This window comes from Sardina pilchardus, chromosome 5 (genome assembly GCF_963854185.1).
Source record: "Sardina pilchardus chromosome 5, fSarPil1.1, whole genome shotgun sequence".
NCBI lineage: Eukaryota > Metazoa > Chordata > Actinopteri > Clupeiformes > Clupeidae > Sardina > Sardina pilchardus.
The window spans coordinates 10,582,754-10,601,790 of record NC_084998.1 but is presented as its reverse complement, the minus strand read 5'-3'; the positions used below and the strand labels follow the sequence as shown (position 1 = coordinate 10,601,790).

The 19,037-nt window shown below is 42.7% G+C and overlaps 1 protein-coding gene across 1 annotated transcript in view; it reads left to right on the top strand.

Annotated features, from left to right (window-relative positions):
• Positions 1–8,049: 8,049 nt before the first annotated feature.
• The window catches only part of grik1a (glutamate receptor, ionotropic, kainate 1a), a 38,233-nt gene continuing 27,245 nt past the window's right edge, over positions 8,050–19,037 (top strand). Inside the window, exons 1-3 of the mRNA XM_062535848.1 lie at positions 8,050–8,092; positions 16,593–16,760; positions 17,885–18,142. Coding sequence (XP_062391832.1) covers positions 8,050–8,092; positions 16,593–16,760; positions 17,885–18,142 — 469 coding nt within the window. The remainder of the gene's footprint in view (positions 8,093–16,592; positions 16,761–17,884; positions 18,143–19,037) is intronic.

Here is a 19,037-nt window from a genome sequence, read left to right as displayed (position 1 = left end):
ACACACTTCAGAGGTCTTTACATTTTGCTGCTGTGAGACCTCCAGTCACTTGGAACTTTCTTAAGGTACGTATTCATTTTCTATACTAGCCACTGAAACGACAATAGAGTAACATTATTCTGGTGTTTGTGCCAATGCATGTTTGACTGTTGACAATTTAAATGTGAAGTGTAGCCAATGAAAATAGATTAATAATCATATCTCATTAAGGCCATTAAACTAGTGAATTACAGGGGCACTGCAAGATGCAAGGCATCCTCGATGTCGATCTCCCCTCTTGAAAGTCAGAATGCTGTAAATTATGCCAATATTGCATTGTTTACAATGGCCACACTTAAAGGCACTTTGGGCATCCAAGTACTGCAGATCTGTGCATAATATGGCAGTTGTAGGCAAGAATCAATTTAGACTGTCCTTTCTCATGTCAAGTTATTTATTTGTGTGAATTTGTTTTCAACTGAAATGCTTTTAATGACCCACCTCTTTTATGTCTTGTTTACCACTGGCACAAACAGGTGTCTAAATTGTTCTGAACAACACATTCACAACTGCTGCACGCTTCATCAACACAACATGAGTGAATGGAATCACCGGAAATCACCGGACATGAGAGGAACACTTTGCCTCATTGTGGGCTTGTTTCTGGCTGTGTGTGGCACCATCTGTGTGTTCATCACCATGTTTGCACCATGGAGGAATAAGAGATATGGAGGAATGTGCTCCCAGGATCCTAGGTTCTATGACGGCCTTTGGTTTAATTGTCTATGGAATGGCGGATATTTACAGTGTCTCACTGGTGTGCACTGGTCGCAGGCATCCGTCCAAGCTTCGCGGGTCCTCATGTGTGTGTCCCTTGCCTGCGTGCTCTCTGCATGGGCTCCTCTCATTCTGGGTCTGAGACGCCTCCGTCAGCACAGACTGAGGCATGTCCCACTCATAATCGCAGGCTCCATGCTAGTTACAGCAGCGATTACAACTCTCATTCCCGTTACACTCATCGCAGTCCATCTGGATCAAGTGTTTGACCAGTTCCCGAACTTCCCATACATTAGAGACATTCACAGTGTAGGGCTCGGTCTGTGTACAGGTTGGGTTGGTTCTGGTTTGCTTGTGGCAGCTGGGGCGATCCTGCTTTGTTCCAACATGTCTTGTATAAGGAGAGAAGCAAAGAGAAGCACTGAGGAGGCCTCTCCATGCATGACATATCATTCTTTAGAGGAAACAGGCAGTTCACAGGTGGTAGAAGTTTGAATTGTATGAATTGTTGTGTCTACTAGCTCTGTACTGTTAGGAAGCACATCTACAGATCATAAACAGTTTCCCCCTGAAAACTCTGTGTGATGATTGTATATGAAATAAAATGTAATACAATCAATACAAATAAAAGGATACCTTGATCATTGTTCCTTCCTACAAATATGTTTTCCACCTGAATACACTGTGAAAAATCTCTTTGTGAACAGCCCAGGCTCTGGCCCAGTCTAAAAAAAATGTAACAAAAACAGCTTGGACCATGAAACCTAACAAACGGTTCCAACCAATCACCTACGAGATGCACGTTCAGAAGAGTTTCAGTAGCATGGGAGGGAGGGGCTGAGCTAGCTCTCAGTTTTGTTTCAATGTCAACAGAAGTGAGTGACTTGCCGCGCAGTAGTGAAGTGGCGGTCATATACTGTAGGTCTAGTATAGTTTCCTTTCTTCTGGATTTTTTTGTCTTTTTGTGTCAACGATTCCTGGAACACTGAAAGACTGAAAACTCAAAACTTGGTAGGGATGTAGCCCACAATGATGACACGGAAGTGTAGATTTTTTTTTTAATTTATTTTGCTCTGATCCATTGCCCACCCACTGAACTGGACCCCAAAAGGAAAGCAGGCTTGACACAGTTGTCTGTGAATATCATAAGAACTGTATGGCCTAAGATGACCAATACTTTTTGGCCTCCAGGGGCCATGTCAACCCATCCAATGGGGTCATTTGAGGTATAGCACCTAGTTAAAAATGAAAAAGCAAAAACGAGGCATTGTAATCACAGATAACTTTGGCCGACATGTTCAAAACTGTGCTGTGTTCAAAACTGTGTGTGTGTGTGTGTTTGTAGAAATGTAGTAAGGTAATGTAACCCAGGGCTGTGACAGGCTGTTTTTAAGGTCCTGAAAAGCCTGGTCACACTCTCCTCAGTCCAGGCAACTTTGTGTGGACTCGACCTGCAGGTCAAGTTAGTCAGCACAGCGGCCTTGGTGAAGAAGTTGGGTATGAACCCTCGGTACAACCCACCAGATCCAGGAAGAAACACATTCCCTTCTTGGGAGTGGGTGGCAGGCAACCCCGGACAGCCTCCACTTTGCTCACCTGAAGTTTAATGTTCTCTCCACCGAGGACGTACCCCAGGTAGCACACCTCTGTCCTGGCCAGCTGACATTTCCTGGCATTGACCACCAATCCAAGGAGCCTTTATGCACTGGAATACATCCACAAGGTGTCTTAAGTGGTTCGCCCATGAGGAACTGTAAATCACCACATTGTTTATGTACAATAGGTGGCAGCATATAGACTTCAGCACCTGGCCCATTAGGTGCTGGAAGGTGATTGCGGCCCCATGTAATCCAAAAGGCATAGTGGTGAAGTGGAGCAGTCCAGTTGGAGCACAAAAGGCCGTTAGCTCCCGGGCCTCAAGCGTCAAGGGCATCTGCTACCTCTTGCACAGGTCCAACGCGCTGAGGTCCTACGCCTTACCCAGAGCCATGCACAGAAAGAGAGAGTTGTGTGACACTCTTTGATGTCGCCGCCACACGATCAAAAGTTCCAAAAAACCATGCGCTGAATGGCTGAATTGCAGGAGGGTGGGATGTGTTTCTGGATGCTGGAGAGTATAATCAATTAATTCATTGACTACTGACCAAGAGAATGGGTGTTTGTTTGAAGTTCCAAAACTCCCATAACCTGGAAACTGGCATAGGAAAGCGCTGCCATTTTTTCCCAAGGTATCTTATGGGAGTGTCGCCAGCCACTGCTTTCTCTACCGCTCTGGCCTTACTGCTCCACCAGCTCGTCCACCCTCCGAGGCACAGATGGCTTTCAGCTTTGAAATGTCCATGCAGAAGCAGAGCTCTCTGTCCTTCTGTGGGACGAGTGCCACAGGGCTGCACCATTTCAAAGGCGCTCTATAGAGGGGCTCGAGACCTCACCTCCAGGAGCGGGGAGTGTTTCCTGCAGTGCTTTTTACAGCTTCAGTGGCTTTGACCCACACCTTGAGCTCTGGGTTCAGCATGAGGAGAAACTGCTCCAGGATGATGGTATGTCCAACCTGTTCTGTTTATTTTTTCCGCTCTACACACCCAGCTCTGGTAGAGGTTGTCGAGTCTTGACTGCAGCTCCCTCCTTGTTTCTCCCTCCAGAAAAGACACAGAGCGGAAACTGTGGTGATGTACAGTACAGTATCCTTATTTCACAGAAAGCATTAAACACAGGGATGTCTCCATATTACAAGACTAAATATATGACATTATATACATTTACATGGTAGGCCTACCCACCAAGCCATTCAAAACATCAGGCCTTCAATAGCACCACTAAACAGTCACATACAACCAGAGGTGTAAAGTCTCTCTTCAGAAAGTGAAGGTCCTGCCAACCATTCACTTAATCAGCTGATTCTAACACAGCTCTTAGGTAGATCAGGTTCAGTGAAATGACTTGTGGGAGGGGCACAGGTAGAACCAATACATGGCAGGATTTTCACTTTCGGAAACCGTATTTTGACATCTCTGTATAATAGCCTAAATAAGTGAAACGCGACTGAACGCAAACTAGACTCAAAGCGTTGAGAATGTGATAATGTGGATATGGAATAACCTTGCTGACTAACCCCACATTTACTGTAAACCAGTTGTCTTTTGTTTTTGTTTTGTGTGCGTGCATGTGGATATTATGGCAGGCAGAGGCAACATACATAAACTGTCATTTCCCATGTCAATTAATCAGAGTCATATAGCAGTGACCAACATGTTTTCTAGGGCTAAATATCTACATTTTCTACATCTTCGTGTTCATTCTAGTGTCAGACCTCTTTATTCTAACATGTATTGAGCAAGAGCGTAGACTAATGGAACCGGAAGGTGGTAGACTATGGCAGAGCTCCAACTGAAACTGTGTTTTTCCAGGAAGAGATTGCGACAATAACTTAGCCTACTGTACACCTGATTTAAGCCTGGTTGCCATGAACGTGTTACATTTTGCCTCAGTGAGAGACATCCGCGCATTTGGAACTTCAATAAGGTAGGTCCAGGCTATTCTTGATCAGCCGACCACTGAAGCTTCATAGTAACATTATTCTGTTGTTTGTACAACTGCATGTTTGACACTGGTGATTTAGATGAGATTAGATAACTTTAAGAAAACAGATTAGTAGCCTAATCATTATCTCGTCCACCGAATGAGGTTAAGAACTGTCAAATGCTGTGTTGTGTGTATATTACTGCCACTACTGAGACGACGAGGTATAATAGGCCATCATTTTTATGTACAAGCCATTTACATAACAGACTGTTAGCCCTCCAACACACAACTGCCGAATTCCCAGGACAACAACGCTTATTTTTATACCCCAGAGCCATTCTTACAGCATAATTACGATTCATACATGTTGGTGTTTTGTTCCGAAGATCTATTGATTTCTTGTTAGGTTTTAATTACAATTTAAGACCAGTAGATAATTGAAAATATAAAGGAATCATCCTCTGACAGACCACTTTTTCAGTTGCATGGGAAGTTATGATCAGAAGTTAGAGTCCCTTCAGTTAGCAATTCACAAATGATTTTGTTATTTATTTGTGTAAAACTAAACTGCACAGTATTGTGTTTTAAACTGATATACTTTACTTATACTTTACATGTCCTGTAGGATATGCTTTTAATGACCCATCTCTTTTATGTCTTGTTTACCACTGGCACAGGTGTCTTAATTGTTCTGAGCACAACACAAGTCACAGTCTCATCAAACTGCTGCATGCTTCATCAACACAGCATGAGTGAATGGAAGAGAAAATCAAAAGACATGAAAAGAGGAACACTTTGCCTCATCGTGGGCTCGTTTCTGGCTGTGTGTGGCACCATCTGTGTGCTCATCACCATGTTTGCACCATGGAGGAATAAGAGTGTCCAAAGTTGTCAAGTACCATATGTGTCCTATGAAGGACTTTGGTTTTATTGTGTGAGGAGTTACCTACAATTCCAGTGTCGCCCTAACCTGGATGTACACTGGATGTCGCAAGCATCCGTCCAAGCTTCGCGGGTCCTCATGTGTGTGTCCCTTGCCTGCGTGCTCTCTGCATGGGCTCCTCTCATTCTGGGTCTGAGACGCTTTCGTCAGCACAGACAGAGGCATGTCCCACTCATAATCGCAGGCTCCATGCTAGTTACAGCAGCGATTAAAACTCTCATTCCCGTTACACTCATCGCAGTCCATCTGGATCAAGTGTTTGACCAGTTCCCATCCAATAGAGACTTTCACAGTGTAGGGCTCGGTCTGTGTACAGGTTGGGTTGGTGTTGGTTTGCTTGTGGCAGCTGGGGCGATCCTGCTTTGTTCCAACATGTCTTGTATAACGAGAGAAGGAAAGAGAAGCACTGGGGAGGCCTCTCCATGCATGACATATCATTCATTAGCGGAAACAGGCAGTTCACAGGTGGTAGAAGTTTGAATTGGATAAATTGTCTTGTCCGTGCCTATAAGACCATGGACTTTCTGAGGGTGAACAACAGCAGACTCGAACTGGACATATTGTACCGGTAGCAATTGTTCTGACTGGTAGCAAACATTTGACCCTTCAAGAACATTAACTTCTACTGTGACAATTCACACAACTGTATTTCAAACCATGAAGTGTAGTCTCGATATCTAAGCAGTAATTTATTTATGCTGAAAGGTGAATGTGAAAAAAAATCTATCTCCTGTTTCAAAATACCAGCAAGGTTATCAATGAGGGTAGGCCTAATGTATGTCCCCCAGTAAAGAAGACAATGAATACAAATGAAGTATTAAACACATTCAAACCACAATTTCAAACCCTATCAATAATACATACAATTCTGCTTCCTTGTGTGGCTTACCGTAACTTCTAGTATGTGCAATGCTGCCTGTATGTTTGCACAATATTTAACTGTAAAAATAAAGGTGAGTCACATACTATGCCATGAAGTCGATTTGTCTTTTTAGACTGTGTGAATGCATGAGTGTATTACAGGTTTTTTTTTAGAGCATGTTGGACTAGCTCTGGTTTTCTTGTGTTGGTGACCACATACTGTACCTCACTGTATCAGTTGGCCTGAATGGTAAAATACGGATCACAACTGGCCAAACTAGTTAAGAAACACTGCGGTCACAGGCAGTGTACAGTTGCCAGTGTCTTAACAAGTTTGATAGAAGTACAGTATGATCAGGAAAAAAAGTTCCGGAATAAAAATACTGATCCCTTACAAGCATCATTCACGGTTTAATTCACAGGTCATTGTCCTAATTACACAAGATACTACCAACTATCTGAAAAGTCTGTGTTGAAAGGTGAAAGTGGAAAATGTTTAATTTAGCAACAAAACATCTTATTGAGATATCACATTTCGACAGTTTGTATTTCAGGGTCTCAAGGAACTCCAAGATGCATGACCATGCACTAACTCTGGTTTGCTTGTGTTGGCTGGGGGGGGTCTGCTATCATTTGGCCTGAACGCTAAAATATAGATAACAATTTAATGAGCATGGGAAATTCCACCAGACCAGTTAAAAAACACTGCTAAGGACACAGGCAGTGCACAGTGGCCAGTCACAACCTTGGATTGTATGAATTCTTGTCAACAATGCACTGTGCTGTCAGGGAACACCTCCACATACTGTGTACATGCTAAAAACATTTTCCTTCTGGATGGTGCTTGTAAATTACAGCCTAGCCCTAGAACACAATCAATAGAATTGAATGGTGCAGTCTTGTTCCTACAAATATATTACCTTTACCATGAAAGCAACACTGAAACAATGTGCTCCTTTTGAGGTGTGCTTTTATCAGGCAACTAGTTTTAGTGATTGCCCAAAATACACTGGTTAGCATTTTAGCAAGCTTCATACGGTTGGCAGTAAGGCTCTAGGTGTTTATAGACTACATTTTTGCATAGCACTTAAGTTGGGAATTCAGCTCATTCATTTCAAAACAAAACGTGCACAGCGCAGCTCTTTCCATTTGAGCTCTTTCCATTGAGACATTTATCCAACAGAGGGCGCAACGAGAACACTGCATTTATGGTATCCTACTGCGCCCGCAGCAGCTGTATTTCCATGTGTATCCTACATATGTGTGGACTATATCGTTACTGTTTTATACGTGTTAACAATTTGCTTTCTCTACAAGTAACCAGGCCTGCACGATAAGGGATGCTTTATGTTAAGACAGGAAAACATACACATTCAGCGATGGCACAGGCTGGCCAAGTTAGTCTACATTATGGACATTCAGCACATTTTAACTCAGAATTCTTACCAACATGAGATACTCCAGCTGTCTGAAAAATTGTCGGCGTAGGCTAGATTCTGAATGGCTGTGTATGAATCGTCCACATGGTACTGCATTCGGTGTGGTGAGCGCGGGAATCTGTTGCTCCATGCATGCAACCCCACGTCAACTCTGTGTGCTGCGTCTGCTCCGCACCAACCTCTCTCCACTAGTCTACCCAAAGCTTTGCGTGCGGCAGGTGTTTCTTTTTGGGACGACGGCAATAAGACCTCAGTTATGGGGTAATGCGTTTTAGGGGTTTGTTCGGAGCTCGGACAGAGCAAACAACCAAAACTTGTTTGGAAGGATTTTCTTTCTCTTTTTTGACCTCTCCATAGCCTAAACCTAACGAACTAAAAAATCGAAGCCAGGGCGATGGAGGTAGAATACCAGCTTATTCGCCGTGGTTCTTTTCTTACCTAAAACAAAGTAACATGGATAACTATGCCAACTCCTGCCATAGAACCATGGAGAAAAGGAAAAATGTATTGGTTTGGATATTGTACTTCATGACGGAGTTCTACCTAGGTTCTAACCAAGTACTTCGAATCGGTAAGTGGTAATTTCGTCCTTGACAGGTACCTGTGGACTGTTTCATCAGTGCCGATTATGTGGTCTAGATTATTTTAGCCTACAGTACATTGCAGCCTCGAAATGTGATTAACTGCAATTTAGTAACAATGAGGGATTGGTTTGGTAGAGCTGCATTAGCCAAACACACCATTGTGCGAGGACGTTTTTTAGTGAGCGATCAGTAAAGTTGCAACCGCCTTTGTAGTTTTTTGTTGATGGCCTACAAACAAATATTTATTAGATATTTAGATTTTTGTTAGATCTCCGTAATAGTCTATCGGTTGAAAACACCGCTCTTCAACGTTCCCTTCATTTCTACAGTAGTATTTTCCCTCATTTTAACGTAATGTTATTATGTTCTCATATGATTTTTTAACATTCATTTTTGACTACACAAATTAAGTGATATAGGCCTACATAGCGTAGGACCTACTGTTCTTTAAAGTGGTTAAAACGGCTTGATTGAACTTTGTGGATAACTTCATATTTTCTTACCTACCCTTATTGATATTCTGTAGCTTGGTTGTTACATTTGGACACATTATCACGTTCCACAGACAGAAATACATCTCTCATGTCACTGACGTTTTCTTATGTAACCTTATTATAACTAAATGATGTGATTCTTCATTGGTATTCACATAACCATGCCCTTGTGGAAGAAGTCATTGTTGTGCCCTGTAAAATTGCAGTTGCCCTGTCTCTGAATCATCTCAGAATGGTGTTCAATGAACTTTTATTATGTTGTCTTCAGAGGACATGACAGTGGTTGATTACTCTTGCTGACTGTTTTCTCTGTCCTGCCGCCCGGTAAATCCTACCAAAGCAGTTTTAATGACCTTCCCTAATCCTCTTTACAGTGAGGGGCTTGATTTGACTCTTCTCTCCAAAAGAGTCGACTTCATTTGAAAAAGAAATCTGTTCATATTGCTCGTATGGCCTACTTTGCCTAAAGAGTCGTTTGTTTTCCAAATTCTTCCCAAATTGACAAAATGTTATATTGTATTGCCATAGTCGCCTCTGTCGTATCATTAAGGAACTGTTTAGTCAGCCAGGTGGGAAAACCCTGATGGATTCAGGGGATACTGTGTTTGACAGGAGCCCTGGACCATGTATAGTAAGGTCATATTATTATATTATTGAGATTTAGGCTACAGATGTTGAGATCTTTTCAAGTGGTCCATACTTTGTAGTCATACCCCAGAAGTTGTTAGTTTATGAAACATCCAGAAGACTGTTATTGATTATTCCCCCCACCCTCGAAGTACCACACACTTTGTCATACAGACACAGTGTCCTGAAAATGTTTCTTAGGCGGACTTGGTAGGTATTGTCATAGGGCGAGTCAACTCCACTGATGTGATTGCTGGAGTATGAAAAGGAAGGTTGGACAGGTAACTTGTTTGATTTCAGTATCTCTTATATTGGACTAATGTAATATTGATCTCTGGGCAGTTACATGTCCCCTCTCTCAGCAAAGCTGCAGACTGATCACAGAAGTCGTGCTGATGTACATTGTTGATGATAATGCTTATGGTCTTGGCACAGTGCTCTTTCATAGATGCTCTGTTTCACCTGGTGTCATTCATCATGGAAGTAAGCATGCTGGCACATGAATCAGTCATTCAAGTCCCATTTCAGGATGGAAAGGTGTCAACTCCTCTCCTTCACACACAGTCAGTCACTACCAGATGATAAGGGCTCGTGTCTGCTATATCTTTGTGGATCATTAGAATCTTTGTTATCACACACTCTGATTCTAATCATTCTTTAGATGATTCAGTGAGATTGAAAGTCGTGCACCTCAAAGGTAGACCTGTATACCCATAATGTTAGGCTAATGTTATACCCATAATGTTAGGCTAATGTTAGGCTAATGTATTCTGTCAGTCTAGCTGCAAGTGTTGCATCCTGCCATGGCTGTCTGGACAGAGCAGGAAATTTATAGAATGTCAATTACTGAGGTGGCAGATCAGAAGAATTAACCTGTCTCTGGTCCATTATGTCGCTGCCCACACACACACACACACACACACAATCACACACACACACACACAAACAATAACCTATGAATGAGATCCCCAAATCTCTGTCAGTCGTGGTTCGATGTGAACAATAGCAAAATCATTGTGTAGTTTACAAGTATATAGCATAAATTATGTTTTTGTTTTTTTATGACAGAGATGGTACTTGAGGTGTTAATGATTTTTAATTGCTGCTCTGGGGAGAGAAGCCAGGAGGAGGTATTGTGCGTGATCATATTATTTTATCCGGTTCAGTTTAATGGTTTGTTTTTATTTGTTTACCATTCTCATATCAGTGTTTGCTTTTTGACAGCAGTGAAATGCAGTGGCAGTGGTGATGTATTTTCCTTTCACAGCTCATTTGGTCACGCTGTGCTTCATTGGCCTAATAGCTTCTGTTACTCTCCTGTCATTCACTGTTGGGCACGTGTTCACTCACAAACAGCCAATGCTACACACACGCACACACACACACACACACACACACACACACACAAACAAACTTATATACAAACTCAGACGCAAACATGTGAACTCACTCACAATTTGCTCTCTAGTCGAGTTTAGTACATGCATGAGAATGCATATGCATATCATTATTTATGTATTTATTTATTATAGTAGTAATAGTTCATTATTAATTGCTTAATTTATATACCTTAGTTGGTATTTAGCTTTAACTGTCAATACGAAGTTACAAGCAGACGTGTGCTGAGATGAGTGCTGAACTGTGGCATTCCACTGATCCGGGGTCCTTGTTTTAGCTGAATAAATAGCTGGCTGACCGTATAGCATCACAGGAGAATTTATTGGGATTTGAGAGAACACGATCAGCACGTCAGCACATTTAATGAATTGAATTAAATGGATGGCAGGCGGGGTAGTATGTGCATGTGTGGTGGAATCTAATGGTTTAGTGGATGGTGTGTGTGTGTTCGTGTGTGTGCGTTTGCGCGTGCGTGTGTGTGTGTGTGTGGCAGAGGGTTTATGGTGGCAAGACCATGGCCCCAGCAGCATGGGTAGCACACTTATGATTAGACCTCTCCATCAAGTAAACGCCTTTCTAAAGTACAGTAGAGCTCAAGCATTTCACCACGTGCTTCAGCGCCAGCCTCATTTAACTTTGAAACACATGAAGCCCCTCACCATTGCACCACACGGCGCCTCCACCCTCCCCTCTGTCCAGATACTTGAAATGGTCAAACGTAAAGAAAGCCTTGTGTTTGGATCTTCATTATAGATCTGGCACGAAACATTTAGCTGATTTTGAAATGGCTGTCATTCGTCAAGAATTGATTACGAGTGTGAGGAACCTGCTGTACGACAGCCTCATTTTTTTTTTGTTTTATCCTGATCTATCCAAAATGCACGTGATGTGATTTGCAATGCCAGTTCCAGCTTGTTTCGCCTGCTCTCGTGAATACTGAATTCTTTTTTTGTTGCATGAGTTTATTTGTATGCCGTACTAGGTGCCAAGCAGGGAGGTTCAGATCAGTATGATTCTTGTCAGCGGTGCCTGTCTGTGAACCCCGTGTCATCATGGAAGAAAAAGCTCAAAATAAAGCATGGGGAAAAAAACTTCACGACAGCAGGTTTCTTTTGATTCAATCCCCCCCCAACACACACACATACACACAGTCACACGTACACACACACCATGTCTCCAATCTCTGCTTACAAGGACATCTTTGTGTGATGATACCTGTTGATTTCATTCATTTAGTATTTGATTAGCACCATTACGGATGTGTTTTGGCTCATCTTGGTTTATTTGAGCTCATTTTTGTGAAAGCCTTTTTTGTTTGTTTGTTTTGTTTGTTTGTTCTTGTTTATCTATCTACATACCACACGATCACGTGCTAGTGATTTTGATAGATAGAGACAGAGGAGAGGTTTCTTGCCGTGTCTGTGTGTGTGTGTGTGTGTTTGTGTTTATGAGAGAGCAAGGGAAGAGAGCATACACTTGGAAACCTAGATAGATGAGCCTCATCAGCTTCGAGTTACTTCAGTGCACCGATACCATTTATTCTTGTTATTCACATTGTGAGCGCGTTTGCCTTTGTGTGTTTGAAGTGGTGTTAATTAATGTGCCTAAAGGTGGAATATTCAGGTAATAGGACGAGTAGATGAATGTGACGGGAAAGCAAATGTGCATAACTTTAAGGGAGTTAAGTACCTTGTCTAGAATCCCAGCAGAGGAAGCCCTTCTGGTGCTAATGTTAGTCCACCTGCTGGACAAACAGATGTGTCTAACAAAGAATACTACATGCTATAGATCAAGGTATTATGTGTGTGTGAGTGTGTATGTATGAGTGTGTGTGTGTGTGTGTGTGTGTGTGTGTGTGTGTGTGTGTGTGTGTGTGTGTGTGTGTGTGTGTGTGTGTGTGTGCGTGCGTGCGTGCGTGCGTGCGTGCGTGCGTGCGTGCGTGCGTGCGTGCGTGCGTGCGTGCGTGCGTGCGTGCGTGCGTGCGTGCGTATGTTTTCTCAGTGGTGTATCACCACAAGGTCTTAGAGTAAACAGCAGGGTTGAGCTCTTCAAGAGAACAGCAGGGGCGAAGTCTGCGTCGTAAATATTTCAGAATCTTACTAAAAGCTCTGCTGGAAGTTGGAATTCATCAGCATAGGATATTGATTGTGATGCAAGAGAATAGAATGTGGAACCACAACGTAAATGTAGATGTTGCTGTTGCTGAATTTTATTCATTCATTAATGCATTATGCTGATTTTATTAATTCATATGGAACGGATATCAATATGCCATCAACCCTCTGATGCTAATCGAGCGACATCAACCTTCAGAAGCAGAATATCAGAGAAAAAATCAGGACAGTGCCATTTTAAAACAGCTTCAAGACATAAATATTGCTTCCCTGTCAGACTGGCTATGTCTCAAGTTTGAGATTGTCTGCTGTCACTGTGGTATCAAATTGCCAAAGTCTATGTCGGCCATTTAAAATGAGAGGACTAGACAGCCAATGTCACACTTTGCTTAATTGGACATGGTAATGATTGCAGTTTCAGACAAGAGGGTTTGTCCTCTGCGTTTCTCACCATGAAAGTCGGATTCCTCGGAAATAATAGAACTAATCAAGCACCACCTGCCTTGTAAGGTCGGGTAAAACCCACTGGTGAGCCCCTTTGAAGAGGCTGCGTATGGCCTTTCAAATAGCGACCCCATGAAGAGCATGCTAGTGATTTGAGCATGTACACTCGTGTTCAAATAAATAGCAGTGTGTTTAACGTGATGCACTGCAATTTATTAGAACACAACACAACTGTATGTGCATGTCTCTGTCTCTCTCTATCTCTCTCTCTCTCTCTTTCTGTCTCTCTCTCTCTCTCTCATGTCTCATTGGGATGGGTAGTTTGGCTTGGGTGAAGAGGACAAACAGCTTTCCTTTTGTTTTCCTATATGAAAGGAAGTGGTAGAGGGAGCTGGGGGGGTGGCAGGGTAGATGGAGTTACAACACTGTCATCGGATTCAGTTTTGCCTCTCCCAGGTGCTCATGCTGTTGGATGTGTTTTTCAGTGGATTTTTCTTTGTTTTGTTTTCTTTTCAGGCTGGCTTGTCTTTTGTGCTGACTGTTTACAGAATCATTCTTATGTGTTTTGTTGAAGTGAGGGTATTTTGAAAATGGTATTGGGGGTTTGTGTGTGTGTGTGTGTGTGTGTGTGTGTGTGTGTGTGTGCAGGTGTGTAGAGTCGCCCAAAGGTCTCATTGCTGTCGCTGTCTTTGTAGTGTCTGGTGATGAAAGAGAGAAATGGGGACCTGGTGTCTATGTGAGCCCCCCCTCGGCGTGTGTGTGTGTGTGTGTATGTGTGTGTGTGTGTGTGTGTGTGTGTGTGTGCATGTTTATGTGCCTGCGCGCGCCTCTGTGTCGCCCCAGTGGAGGGCCAAGAGTGTGAGATGAGGCACGCTGAGGCTGGCTGAAACTTTTATGAGGAACATAAACGGCCGTGGCTCCCTGAGACCCCTCTGAGCTGCCGTGCCCTGTCGTAAAGCAGGTTTAGATGCTCTGCTCTGCTCTGCTCTGCTCTGCACCACTGCTGAACTCTGGGAGCCTGTTTTCCTTCCTTTCTTTAGGAAGGATTTTCCGTCCAAATCCCTCGTAGCCAAAAAGCACACATAAGACCTCCATGTATCCATGGGATTCTTAAACAATGTCTGGAAAAAAAAAAACATCCTCGCTGAAGCATTATGTCTTTTCTTGAAGGAGTGAATCTTCCAGAATTCAGGAATTTAACATTATTTAGTAGCTTAGCTTAGCTGATAACATTAGTCTGCAATGGCAGTTGTGGAATATATGCTATCCTCCAAATAAGAACAAATGTTTTGATATGGTGTTGTATTAAATCATCTTTCATCTGTGTGCCCCTGTGTTAATCTCCCATGTACGCATATTGCTACACACAGCTGTCACCGTGGCACTACAGCCGGCATGACTTGTCCAAATTCTCACGCCGTAAATTGACAGACACTTCCCCGGCGGTCCGCCATACTAGACAGAGAAAGCCCCCCACACACCCCGCGGGTCACGAATACAAATGTCTGCCTCTACAGAGACGCCGTATCTCCGATCGTTTTTCAGAGCTGCTCCAGCAGACTTTATGCCCCTCTGGCCCCGAGGGGCTGGTTAACCATCATCATTTGGCATTTTCACAGACACTACCCAAAGCCCTCCGCCTTTTTATGGTAGTTTTTAATATCTCCTCTCTCGCCACTGTGAAATGCTGTGTCACAGCGCCACTGTCTCGGTCCACGGCCAAGATGTAATCCTGTTCACAGTTGCCCCTACACCACCCCCCCCCCACCAACATCGGCTTGGGTGACTCTGAGGCCTCAATGTTTTTTTTTCCTCCTGCCAGGCTCTTTAATTATGTGTCTCTTGTTCATGTCATTGCAAAAATCATCAGGACTCATGGATAGGCAGCTCATGGACGGAGATCTTTTTATTTCTCTCTCTCTCCCCAGCTACAGCTACAGCAAATGTGTCCTGTCCTTGGTGTTTTGTTCAAACAGGCTCTTGCTTCAATTATTATTTATTTATTTATTTATTTTTCAGTTTTCTGTGAAACATTTATGAGAGGAAATATTAGCTAATTGCTATTAGTGAGCTCTAATGAGAAGGGTGTGCAGTTACACATCCAAAATGTTGTTTTATGATCCCGTGTTTTTCTATGCTTGAAAAGGCTTCTGAGGTTGGTTATTGTTAGCTCAGTTGACGGCCGGGCTGGAGGCCTATTTTTGATCTCCATTCTAAATCCTCTCCTGATGGATTTGAACCCAGACTTGAAGTGTCACATTCAAAATAGCACATGTATCATCTAGGTGTGCATACAATAGATGGGACGCTTGGCATGCAGGTCAGTTTGATCAATTTTGTTTTTCTGTGCGGAGCGGCTCTTTTGGGAATGATGGATGCGTAGTTGAATGTTGAATGAGTGATCTATCTTTTCTGAAGTATTGATCAACCCAGTCCCTCATGCAGTAGCGCTTGACTACAAACACACACATACACACACACACACACACACACACACACACACATACACACACACACACACAGACTTCAGTGAGGAACAGAGGTTGAAGAAAATTTGGTATTTTGGATCCAAATGCCTTTAGTGACCCCCCACACCACCTCCAGTGTCCCAGACCTATAGCTCTTTATAGCCATCCTTTGGTCTGGAGTGCAATACCAAGTTTTCCATTCAGCTGTTCAGTAAATTCCTAAACCGGAAAAACACAAACGGACACTGATATGTAGCTTTAAAATAAATGTAACAAGGCAGTGTTGAAAAGATGAGGCTATACAGCCTACTTTAATGTAAATGTCTCGTTTTGATAATGAGAAATGTCTATGCTGTTTTATGCGCTAGAGGATACTGATGGACATTTTATGTAAATTATTTTACTCTGCCGAGCTAAGCTTACAAAGCCACCATGGATTTCTTTCTCAACATATCTATCAGCATTAATCATCCAGAAATCATTCCTCAATAGATCCACAGCCAGAGGAGAAGAGGGGAAACCAGTTTTCTGTAATTGACCCTTCATGACTCAATAGTGTTTGAATTGGCCAAATAAAGTGTTCTGTCCCTGCATAATAAGGCCGTTAGAGATCTGTTGGTTGAAAGGAAGATCCATCCATAAATCCATGCTATTGCTTTTAACCATTTCCTAACCCCTGAAATAGCATGTGAGGCCTGATCTTACCAACCCCTGCATGTTCACGAGAGCTCCTGAGAAGAAAAAAAAAACATGTCTGTGTCTTACCCTGCATGCTTCACAAGGAAAGTGTATGACATTGCATCATTCTTTTCTCCTTCTCTTTCTTTTTTCTTTTCTGTCTCTGTATCTCTCTTTCTCCCTCTCTATCTCATGCCTTACTCTTCTTGACCTCATCCAATTTGTCTTTTTCTCCTGTCTCTCCTCTCTGCTGTGGGTTTCCAGGGGGAATTTTCGAGACACGGGAGAATGAGCCTGTGAGTGTGGAGGAGCTAGCCTTCAAATTTGCTGTCACCAGCATCAACCGAAACAGAGCCTTAATGCCAAACACCACATTGACCTATGACATTCAGAGAGTGAACCTCTTCGACAGCTTCGAAGCCTCCAGAAGAGGTACAGTGGTCTAATTTTTTTTCTTGATCCTGGGCTGTGCTGTTGTGTTGTGTTGTGTTGTGTTGTGTTGTGTTGTGTTGTGTTGTCTAGCTTTGAACTGCTTTCGTAATACACAGAGAGATTAAAGAGACCCAAACTGGTTTTGTATGCTTTAGTATTTCTCTGTTGGTTGAGCTTCAGGAAGCTGGATTCAGCAGCAGGCGGCCTGCTGAGAGTGCATTAAAAACAGTCAGGGGTTGAAGAGAGGAAAAACAGATATGCAGATATATAAAAGTCCAGCTTCAGAAAGTAAATGTCCTGCCATGTATTGGTTCTACATGTGCGCTTAACACATGTGATTTCATTAACTAGCTGATCTGCCCGGCTTAAGTATTGTGCTAATTAGAATCAGCTGATTACTGTAAGTGACAGGTTGGAACCAAAATGTGACAGGACTTTTACTTTCTGAAGAGAACATGTTACACTCTTTACCAGAGATGGCTATTACCCATGTCATATTTGACCTGGCTGACATGTTGTCTGATAGTGAAGGTGAGTGGCAAAGCATAGCATGAAACGCAAATAGCCAATGGCAGATGGTGAACTTGGACTTCACCCTCAGAGCACTTGAGAAAAGAAGCACTCTTTTCACTCTTCACCTCTGTTGCGTACGTCATGATCATTGTACAGTAGGCTATACAATGCATACAGTAGGTAGATGTTCAGATTATAGCAAATTAGAACGCATTGACATTCAGCATTCAGTTTTTTTTTTATGTGAAAACAATTTTTATCACTAAAATTATTATTTTGGCTAAGCAGTAATTTGGCAAGTTTGTGGGTTATATGATAATAAATCACAACTGGCTAAAGAGGCATTATTGATTGAATGCTATGAAGATACTGTGCGAGTGAATAATGTATGCCTAAATGCCAGTTTGACCACAGTTCCAATAATACTTCCACAATAAACTCATGATGATTGTTAGTATGATGGCTGTAAAACATTCCTATTGTGTATCTTCACTATATGGCAATAAATTTAACCTTGACCTTGATTTGGCTCTGAGTATTCAGAGTTGAATGTCCTTCTTTGAGCTTTTTCTCTCTACATCTTCGTCTGTCTGCCTCTCTTGCCCCCTCAGTGTGCGATCAGCTAGCCTTAGGCGTGGTGGCCGTCTTCGGGCCCTCTCACACCTCCTCGGTCAGCGCTGTCCAGTCCATCTGCAATGCCCTGGAGGTGCCACACATCCAGACCCGCTGGAAGCACCCGTCCGTGGACAACAAGGACACATTCTACATCAACCTCTACCCAGAGTACACTTCCATCAGCCGGGCCATCCTGGACATTGTCACCTTCTTCAAGTGGAAGTCTGTCACCATTGTCTATGAGGACAGTACAGGTGGGGATCTTTGGTTAAATGTGTCTCACCCGGCACTCTACTTATTCTACAGATTGTGTGTCATAAAAAAAGTTATTACTGTTCAATGCACGAATATTGCAATATTAGAAGACTTTCGATTCCTGTTTATTATCATATTAAACTGTTCATTTACTGGTCTTTGTCCAGGGGTTTTCAAAACTTTTGATGGTGTTCTTCACTATTGATAGTTGTGCATTAACTCACTAGTTAGTTATTTTGGATATCTGCTAGTGACATGAGGGTGAAAAATTGTAGTTAGTACAGCAATCCGACCCTCAGCACATTCAATGCTATACAAAACCAATTTGTGATTTTCTGTGAAAAATGTAGATCTGTTGTGCTATTGGCAGACAATCAGATAATAATTACTTTCTATATTTTGTGTTTACATGTAGTTGCCATTGGCTGTGTTGGATCATTCTGAAATTCTAGTCACCATAATCCGGATAAGCTTTGTCTATTTCATAACAAATATGTTGATGTTTGGGTGTGTCCTAGCTGAGGTGTAGTATTTTTTCAACTTTATGAAAGCTGAAACCTCCACTATCTCAAAGCACTTTTGTTGAAAGTGTCACAAGTGAGATGAAAGGGAGACAAATCTGAGGAGAATAGTGTGTGTTCGCAGTGTTTACATTTGTGAAAATTAGTCACAAGTGTCTCGTACCGTTGGCAGAGCTACATCTGAATGCTTTGCCGATACCACAAAGTACGCATTGGTTTGACATCCCAGTTCAAAAGATTCTGGGCGCTGTTTGCGTTTGAAGATGTCACTTGCCGAGATTGTTTCACGCCGAGACCACTGCATCCCAATGAAGTGCGGGCACAGCGCCCGCCTCAGCGCCTCCTCTCTGTCTCGTCTCCGGCTCCGCTCGGA